This window comes from Cyprinodon tularosa, unplaced genomic scaffold, assembly GCF_016077235.1.
Source record: "Cyprinodon tularosa strain WSP-4 unplaced genomic scaffold, ASM1607723v1 ctg304, whole genome shotgun sequence".
Lineage (NCBI taxonomy): Eukaryota > Metazoa > Chordata > Actinopteri > Cyprinodontiformes > Cyprinodontidae > Cyprinodon > Cyprinodon tularosa.
Genome location: NW_024039013.1, coordinates 549,956 through 560,606, shown reverse-complemented (window position 1 = coordinate 560,606; position 10,651 = coordinate 549,956). Strand labels below are relative to the sequence as shown.

The following is a 10,651-nucleotide window of genomic DNA, read 5'->3' as shown; positions in this document are numbered from 1 at the left end:
TGTATGCATCATAATATTACCTTACAGCATTTTTGTTTGTATGTTTTCAATTCAATGCACTTAGAGAAGTTTCAAAATATGAGGCATAGTATATATTTATTATTATATAGTATTCTTTTAGATATTTACACCAAAATATTAGTATTATTTGTTTTTAGTAACACTACAAAGTTAGACACTGTTCTAATTTTGCTGCATATGCATGTATATCTTTTTAATTTTCATATATTTCATATGATGTTTCACAGCAATAAAAAAGGGAAAAGGATATTTACCATTCCATCTGGATTATTCATGTTTTAATAAAGAATAAATGTAACGGCATGTCATTACATGCCGTTACGTTACATTTATCCTTTTTTTTTTAGAAGCTGCAACAGGAGTTGATGCAAAATATTGTGGCCTTTCTCCATTTTTAAGATTTTCTTGTTTCTGATTTCATAATGACATATATTTGGGAATTTCTCCTTGTGTCTGAACTAGAGCTGGTGTGTCTAAATGTAACCACAAAAGAGTAATTAAGGAAATAGAAGATTGTTCTCTGCAGACACACCCAGGAAAATGCAGAGTAAAATTTAAATGAACAGAAATGACACAGATAAACAGAGCCAGTTTCGTCTTCTAAAGTAAGGGCTTAATGTTTATCAAGCTTACTGCACACAATACCTTCAACAAAATGAAAATATAGACTCATTATTTAATCAATCCAAAAATGTTTCTTCATCACTATGACATCTATGTAGTTATGTGTCTCTAACATAATTATTCTCCATAAGGTAGCTTGGTTATGACAACAACAACTGTGACAGCGTTCACGACCAGCAAGTATGTGGCTCTGTGGCTCTAGACCATCTGTTACACTGTTTAGATATGAGATAAGCTCTTTATCGGTTTTACTTGAGCAGCAAGTTATTGATACACCCTAATCATCATGATACACTATAGACAAGGTTTCAAGTGGGGTGTTTACATACTGGGCAACTCTTTTAGATACATTATCAATGAGAAAATATTGAGAAATTAATTTGCCATAAACTTTTCTTTTCTCTCCTCAAGTCATTCCAAGTTAGACTCAACAACCTTTTTAAACAGCTATGGCATTTCTTATGAATCAAATGTTGGGCAGTAAGTTAAAGGGGTTTTCTGATGGAGCTGGTGAAGGTGACGGAAAGGCTGGAGCAGGTGGTAAAGAAACGGCCGAGTCCAAAGGCATGTCCAGGGAGGAGTTTGAAGAATACCAGAAGCAGCTGGTGGAAGAAAAGTAAGTAAAAAAAAATGCTTTTGTTACCAATTTGTTTATACCAAAACTTGATCAAACAAAAATGCAAGTAATTGAAAAGCGGATTTTGAGGGGGGAAAGCACTTTTAGCATAATTAAAAAATACATGTTGCATAAATATTTTATCATTTTAAAACTTGTCAACATAACATATTTTAATGAAAAATATAAACGCCTTCATCAGCTAAAATCATTTTAGAACAAACAAACTTCTGTATGTTATAAACACCTAAGAAGCCTCTTGGATGGGAAGTGAAACATCTTCTAGAAAACTTCACATCCAGTTGCCTAGGCTGAACTTTTTCAAGCATGACCATGACCTGGATGACTGAGAATCTTCACAGATATATTATAAAATTGAATGCAAGCTTTGTGATGAACATAAAATATGCATCTCTTCCATTTTTTTCTGAAAAATGTTTAAAAGGAAGCCTGGGAGAAACTACACTGTATGAATCCATAGCATTTATTTCCTGCTTTATGACATTGATATGGCATGTGGCAAAGGTTTGTACTATGATTCTTACAAAGACAAATTTATATATGAATACAACACTTTTTCCACATTATCTTAAAGTCAGGGGTGCATCTTCTTTTCCAACAATACAATTTTGTAAACAAGCATGATTAAAAAAACGTTCCTCATAATGCCAAAAAGTAATTTTTTTAAGGAGCAAACAATAAAATATATTGTTTCTGCAGAGTAAACACAAGTTGATAACTGATAAGAATCATGAGTAATATCTAAATTTTTTTGCTGAAAAATATCAGGTAAACATGTAATAACAACGCTGCTGCTAAACACCTTAATAACAATACAGACTCATTTGCTGTGATGGTTAACACACAACAAATGTGTAAATAACAAGTAATTATCTATTTTGTATTATCATTTGTATTATTCTGGAGGAGTACAGTTCCTCAAAAGAAGGAAGATTTTAATCGATCACCCTCTTTGCAGAGCAGAATATACACTGCAGCCTTTCTTTGTCCCTGGTGGTGGCAGTAGTGTACCAGATGGTGATAGTACACTGCTGACAGAATGACAATAAAAGTCTAAGTCTGGAGAATGAGAGGATGGACTCAAAGATGGCCCAGGGGGGTTCTTTCCCCTCTGCTTTTTGGTCAACAGGAAAAACAGTAGATGGGAAATAACTTGTGGATAAGTGGAGATGATGGTCAAGGAACCGGGGCCCCATATTACTAGCTACATATGCTGCAACAGTCTGTTTTTAAAGTCTGTGATTCCTCTGCAGGTGGAGTCAGGCATGCTTGCCAGCGTGAACTTGTCTTGCAACAGGGCTAGGTTTATGGTGCTGAAGGCACGGCTGAAGTCTACAAACATGTTCCTGGCATAGATTCCTGGAGTTTATTTACATCTACAGACCTTATTGCTCTATAGGCAAACTACAGCAGAACCAGAAAAGGGCCTGTAGTGAATTCAGGTCAGCACAAGGAGTCCAAAGGACTTCATTGCTTCTGGGTTCAGGGCAATATGTCTAAGGCAATGTAGTCCTGTGGCCCTTGTTTGTTTTTTGGGGAACGGGGGTTATTATGGAGGGGGCTATGAACCAGAGTGGAACATGGCATGTCTCCCATAAGGTGATACAAATGTATGTGAAAACCAGAGACAGCTGATCAGCACAGTGGAAAAAAGATGGATGGGAAGATTTGATCTGGTCCAGCTGCTTCAGACTGGAAAACTGAATATAGTTCACAGTATGGAGCTTCATTTAGCTTCTTTTGCTATTTTCTTATTTTTCTCATGGTTTTTCAAAATCCAACTTGGAATGTACACCGGAGAAGGAGTGCATTAGCCATCAAATTATTTAATTTAAAACAACGGAGGTTTGATTTCTCCTACTTTTAACACCTTGCTGCTCCTCAGCAAAGGGAACTTCTCAGTCTCAGTTTCACCTGGCTGGTTTCTGGGAATGGTGTCACAGCTTACTTTAAAGCAATCCTGTTGAGTCTAAAAAATATGAAAACCTGTCATTTATTTCAGTGCAAAGCAATATTAGCAGTACAAGCTGATGTTGAGGTATTATTCTAATTTTCTTTTTGTTAAAATAATACCATTATTAACCTAATAACTTAGATAAGAGATAAGATTAGAAAAAATGTGGCACAAGTTCAAAGAAAAATCAGCTGTTAGCTTTAGGAGGGGATTTATTTTCCTTGGGGCTCAAATTAAATAGAGGCAGGTGACATGCCAGGTTATAAATTGCCTCTGAACAATAATTATTTCATTAATTTACATATGAGGCTGAACACTTTGTTGCCAGTGTTGGCAAATGATGTGGCAGTCTTCACAGGACGAATCAGGATATCTAGAGAATCTTGTCTGAGCTTTCCCTCTTTACAAATCCCCTTCAGAGGATTGTTTTGTTTCCAAATTGAAGGATTGGCTGCAGCTGCAAAGAATAGTAGATAACTGAGGAAAACAAAAAGAATAACTTTATGTTACACAAATTTGGATTATTTTAAAGCTAAACCTTGATTGCACGTTGGACTCATCTAAAATAACATCTAGCTTGGCATTAATCAGTCAGGACATTTCAAAGTAGTGAAAATTCTTTATATTGTTCAGGACTCAGCTTAGGTCATTTTAATAGGACATTTTAATGGCTGCTTTTTTGTTTGTTTGAATACTTTAAAACATTCGTGTTTCTCAATGACTGCTTGAATGTGGATGTACTCTCAGTAGCTGCAGTCTGTTCTTTTTTTAAACTGTGTCTCCATGACACAGTTTGGCCACTTGTGATGCACCTTTGACATCAGCGGATGTGGGCTGGGTTTAGCAGGTAGCTTTAGCGGTTTATTTACTGAAATTAGACAGAGAAGCAGATAAGGCTTGTGTGTAAATAACCTGTCAGGATAGAAGCCACCATTAAACTCATCTCTTAGCCAGGGCACTTTAAAACAATAATTATTTAATCATCTTAAACTCTGAGGCTGAACTTTTCGTTACCTTCAATTGGGAACAATTTAATTGTTTTTGACAAATATTGTGGCAGGGTTGCAGGTCCAAGCAAGATATCTAGCAAATCCTATCTCACCTTTTGAGTCACTTACAAATTAGATGACGGGAAACTTGTAATAAAATTAAAGTCTTATCGCCAACAACTTAAGAAGAAAATTAGACTAGGTTTACCTTTTTTTGTGCCTCAAACAACTGAAATTCATGCTACTTTTTTCAGGGTCTGCATGGTTACTGATTGCTGTCCTTTTCTTTCTTTTTCCAACAATCCACAAAAATCTCTTCAAACTGACCAATGGAATATATATAGTTCTGGTCACTTTCACTCTTTTCCTTTAGGCTTTCAAAGTTAATCTTATATATACCTGACTTGTTTGGGTATGAAAAGTAGCCTCAGATTATTTCATATATATCTTATATTTTATATACACCGTGTAAGCTATGTTTTACATTTTTATAAGGTTTATTTTGCTCATACCCAACATGACTTGTTATATTTTATCAAATTAAACTGTTCTGTATGTGATATCAGAATCACACTCATTTGAAATAGGATGTAAAAGTGTATGCTATGTGGAAAATATAATAAATTTCAACTATCTACATAAATATATATACATAAAAAAACAAAAATGAACTCATTTGTAAGGTCAGGGGGGAAAATGGGGACAAATATGAAATCTAAGTGGTAAAGATGAAGGATGGACGAATAGCCGAAGGGCTGATTGGTTATGATGAAATATTTAGCAGTTGAAGGTTCTCCCACAATATAAATTGTGGAAGGATTTTAGCTGATAAACAGGATTGTAAAAGTGTGAATCTGTCTGTTGCAACTTTTGTGCTGGTCTGACTAAATGTGTGCGAGTAGGAGCTGAAACTCCAGCATACGAAACATATGAGAAAAGAGTACAGTCCTGACCAAGACATCAAGTAACGGAGGATTTATGCCAAGCTGTTGCTCCTGTGAAGGCTAATCTTATTAAATCAGGGTTAGAGCAGACCACTCCTAAATAGACAAGACAAATCCAGCAACAAGGAAACAGACAGGTATCTGTTATAATTACATTATTGCAAAATTGGGCTAATAACACGATTGACGTCAGTTAGAGGTAAATCTGAGTTCAGCAGGTTAGTTCGTGATGGTTTAACTTAGAGCAATTCAGCTGAGACGTAGTGTAAAGTACTTTGCACACCAGCTTTGCTTTAAAAAGGCATACGTCTGTACATTTAAAGCTCCAGTCAGTATCCCAACAATCAGTAAGAAGAGGATAAATATAATGGTAAAAAGAGTGAAAAAGAGTTTTACACCCTGACATTTAATTATCATTGATTTAAATTTAAGGAGAACCTAAAAGCACTGAGCTTTAGCTAAATAAAGAGCTTTGGCTAAATAAAGTTCTAACATTACTCATTACAAGGAATTGGAAGAAAGATACAGAAACCAGGCATCTAAAGATGCATGAAAACCAATTACCAGACAGACAGACAGACAGACAGACAGACAGACAGACAGACAGACAGACAGACAGACAGACAGACAGACAAACAGACAGACAGGAGATGAGTGGACACAGCTGAGGAGGATAAAAACAATGAGGTGAGAAGGAAAGGAGGATTGGGAGGAAAACTTGATTCAAATATATACATGAATATTTTCAACTACATCCCAAAACAATTAATAGATTTCAATACAAAGAATATAAACAATGACGCAGTGGCCAGGTTTGGCCATCCAGGGACCCGTTTGCACTGACCGGTGGCTGAAAACAAACTTATAATTGAATAATTACTGTATTTTTGTTTTTCATTTATTTGTATTATACTTATAATTAAAATGCCAAATCAGTTGAGACATTCTACTTCAGAGTATTCCTGCTTCCACCCTCTGTCTAAGAGGGGAACCAGAGGTGGTGAATTACGTCCAACAAATCCCCTGATAGGGTGGCCAATGGTTGGCTTAGGGCACAGGTGTTAAACTGATTCCAGAAAGTGCTGCAGGTTTTCTTTCCAACTGAACAATAGCACATCAGACTCCATTCATATCATCAAGTCATCATGTTGAGATTGGACCACCTTGACAAGATGACTGGAGTCTGGTGTGCTATTGCTTGGTTGGAAAGAAAACCTGCAGCCACATGGCCCTTTCTGGAACCAGTTTGACATCCCTGGCTTAGGGTGATCATGGCCACCCCTTCCCCTCCAAAGATAATAATAATGAAACTAGAAAACACTTGGCAATAACAAACAGTGAACTTATATTGTGGTATAGCCATTTTTAAAATGTACTTATTTGTTGTACAATAATGTTTAAAAAAGTAAGCTTCAATGCCTGAGCTGAAAAAAACACTTGTTTTCAGGTATTTTTTTAATAATAAAAATATAATATTTTACTTAATCTGTGAATACAAAAGACTTTCTTGTTGCAGTTTTAAAATGTAAAAAGCAGCGAATAATCAATTCAACCCTGCTGACATGAAACAAATGTGTAAAAGTAACTAAATATGATTAGATAAATGCCAAAAGTGTAAAGACTGGAGGCTGGATGGACCTTCCAGCAAAACAAACTTAAAAATGTCACCATGGACTAAATTAAATCCATACATCAAAGAAAATTCATGTCTTTAAGTAATCAAAAACCAACACCTTATCAAGAATCTGTGGCAAGACCTGGAAACCAACGTCCATAGATGGCTTCCCTCCAATTTGACTGAGCTTTAGATACTTTATATGAAAAAAAGGGCAAAAACAATCCCTTCCACTTTTTGATGTGCCCAAAAAAATGGAAGCAGAATAGCCAAATCAACTCAGATAGGATGTATGTGCAGAAACCATATAATGGGGTGATGCTGCTGGTGCTGAGACACCAAGTTACAAAAGGCTTTGCTCTTTGCCACCTGCTCCTTTAACCTTTTAATACCATGCCCTTCGGCTGTAATACCAGTAAAACAATACTATGACTGAATGCCAGAGTATGGGAGGTTGCTGTACGTAAGTTTTGTCTATGTAAATATTATTCTTTCTATGAGCCAACTTTGCAGTCTTATCGGACGTGTTTGTGTTCTGCAGGATTGAGCGAGACAAAGACTTTGCAACCAAGAAGGCTGAGAGGGCAAACCTGAGAGTTGCACTCAGAGATAAATACCGTCTACCTGATGTAAGTACAACTCTAATCATTCTATGTCTCCTTAATTGTAAATATCAGAATTTCAAATAAAAATAATTTGATATCAATTATTGCTCATCCTTGGCTGTTTATGACAAAATAGCTACTTGCAAGTTCTGGAAAGTATGTAAGGCTTATGCACTGATTTATAGCAACATATATCTTTGTGATGCATGTTTATGAACAGATGACCTGTACAGAATGTACGCTGCCATCTATAATTGTTCTGGAAGGAGTCACTGTCTCTGTTCAAGATGCTCGGTTTATTGATGTAGAACCATCCATTATCTGACAGGCTTCTCCCAATTGGGGTCTCAAGGGGTGCTGGTGCCTATCTCCAGCAGTCAATGGGCAAGAGGCAGGTACACCCTGGATAGGTCACCAGTCCATCACAGGGCAACACAGAGACAAACAGGACATACAACCATTCACACACTCATACCTAAGCCAATTAACCTAACAGTCATGTTTTTGGACTGTGGGAGGAAGCCTGGAGAGAACCCACACATGCTCAGGGAGAACATGCAAACTCCATACAGAAAGACCCCGGGCCACGAATCGAACCAAGAACCTTCTTGCTGCAAGGCAACAGTGCTAACCACTGCGCCACTGAGCAGCCCCACTTAGAGACTGACACGGGAGTGGATTTTCACTCCTGTCCCAATCCCACAGAAAAAAATTGTGTCCTGTCCCGATCCCGGGCCAGAGTAGAAATCTAAATCCTGTACCCACTCCTGGTGAAATTACTCCCACTCCCATCCCGCTCCCATTCTTGTTTGTTTTTTTTTGAGCGCGGGTGAAAAACTCAGAGCGGAAGCACTGTTGGTTTTTGGGTCGTGTAGTTTTTTTTGACTCGCATTATAGTTTAGGCTTCAAGGAAAAAAAACTACAAAATGGCGATGCCAGTACTGGATTTTTTTTCTTTCTATCTTATTTTATTTTTTGGCACTGATCCTAGTTTTTTTTTTAGTTATTATTGCTTTGCTCCCGCTCCCGTCTCCTCCCGTTAATGTTTAATCCTGTACCGTCCCAATCACGTGAACGTTACTAATACTGACTCCCATCCCACAGGAGTCCCACGGGAATCCCGTGACCCGTGGGATTCCCGAAAAAATGTCAGTCTCTATCCCCACTGAAGCGCCACTGAATTGATGTAGAACCAATTCACAGCAAATAGTAGAGTCAGGGCAATTTCCAAAATAAACAAAAAGATATAAAATTCATACAAATAATTGTACAGTCAATTTAATCCAATTATACAGTTAGGTTAATTTTTTGATAAAAATCGATAAAAAGATTTCCTTCTAAATAAAAACTCACCCAACTGCATTAATTCTGAGACTTTTAGCATTTACTCTTTCTGGATAAATGAAGTGAGAGTTTAGACTTGATTGCATTTGGCAATCAGTCATTCTGAATATGCATGTGCATTAGGGGAACTCACCTTTAACACTAAGAAAGTGCTATAAACTAAGCCTAAAATGAAAGCAAGTACCGTAGATCGCCACTAGGAGGCGGGGAACAGTGCTAGCAGCACAATGTATAAACGGTCGTAAGGAACCAAGCTCGGCATGGTTAACTGATCCAAGCTCGGATTGGTTTCAGAGGGGTAGTGTAAATGGGGCTAATGTCTCATTAAACAGCAGAAAAATGTTACCTCTCTTCCAAACATATTTGCACAAAGGTATTGGAGCCTTTTGCACATCTTTGAATTGAACAGCATGGTTGTGCTGTAGGTGGTGGAGGTTGGATGTGTTTCTTTGGGTAGTCCCGACAGTTTTTAGACAAACTTTGCATTTCATCTTCTTTTGCTCAACATCTTTGGTGTAATTTTGATGCCACCGAGCTGATTGAGCAGTAAGAACAATGTGCATTGTTTAAACTCGCACACCCTCACTCGTTTTGTTTGATAACTACAAAGGAAACAGAGTGTAAAGCCCTGCAAAAAGGCGCTTCATTGCCTGAATATCAATCCTGCACAAATATACACCTTCTCTGGGTAACTTAGTCACATCAGCTTCCATTTCCATAACAAATGAGGAAAGGGGATAGTGATGTAAATGCTGTAAAGCAGTGTAAACATTTGTAGATGTTTTGTGTGCCAGGGTTACTGACCCCCTCCTCAAAGTTTCTTTGTGCCAGTGAAAACAATACAGACCCCCTCAGGCCATGTCAGAGGTGTTATTCAACTAGTTGTGAGTCAAGGTATAATCACAAAAGTTATGAAAATATTTAATGAAGGTGGAAAGATTACTTAGTGCTGGGTTAAATGTTTAAATAAATAAATATTTTAAATGACATATAATACATTTATTAAGATATTATGTTTTCTCCATGATTTTAACAGAGCGCTCAAGACAGTGCAATGATTCAGATGGCTGGGGATGATGTCGATCTCCCAGAGGAACTGGCCAAAATGGTTGATGAAGATGAGGAGGAAGAGGAGGCCAATGATTCTTTCCTCAACAAGATTCAAAACATGGACTTGGATGCACTGAAGACCACAGCCCAGAGCAAAGTGACTGAGCTAAGGCAGACAGCTGAGGAGAAATGTATCCTCATGTAAATCCTAATGTCAGTTCAGGCTCCTCACCCAGGCTAATTTTACTATTCAAATTAGACTATTGTGCAACTATTGTTTGCACAACAAGTTATGGTTCTGCAGTGCATCTGTTCAACAAGGTAATTTGTCTACAGAAAATTTTTGTTTTTTTTTATGTGAAGCTTTATATGACTTTTTCAACCCTAAAAAACATAGAAGAAGCTATTCTAAAAATTATTATATAAATGTGTTTATGTGATTCATCTTTTTAAAATGTGATAAATGTCTGTTTCAATTAATATATTGTTTTTTGTGGATTCCTATTTTTAAAATGATTCCTAGATAGTTTACTTCTACTCTTTAAGTCTATAAGGCATGCATTCAGGACAAATGTATCCTGAGTGTTTTAGGTCTGTCACTGATTTAGTATACGTGGTTTATAGTTCCCTTCAAAAGTATTAAAAACCCTTGAACTTTTCCAGACACTTAAATATTTGGTATTGGGAATGTAGGCAGAAGGCAGAACACCCCCCATTCACAAATATAATTTCAATAAAGAGGATGCATTGCAGCAATCCCTTTTAATAAGGACAACCAAAAAGAAAGACAGATAGTCAATCTAGTTGGTTATATCAACCAATGGCTTGTTCAGAAACTTATCAAGCCATTGGTTTTGGATCAACCTAT

General features: G+C 36.9%; 1 protein-coding gene across 1 annotated transcript; it reads left to right on the top strand.

The window, feature by feature from the left end:
- Window positions 1–926: 926 nt before the first annotated feature.
- Window positions 927–10,263, top strand: cplx4c (complexin 4c). The gene is made up of 3 exons (XM_038291912.1): window positions 927–1,261; window positions 7,326–7,413; window positions 9,770–10,263. Exons 1-3 carry the CDS (start codon window positions 1,095–1,097, stop codon window positions 9,986–9,988), a joined length of 474 nt encoding a protein of 157 aa, XP_038147840.1. The 5' UTR covers window positions 927–1,094; the 3' UTR covers window positions 9,989–10,263.
- Window positions 10,264–10,651: the final 388 nt, after the last annotated feature.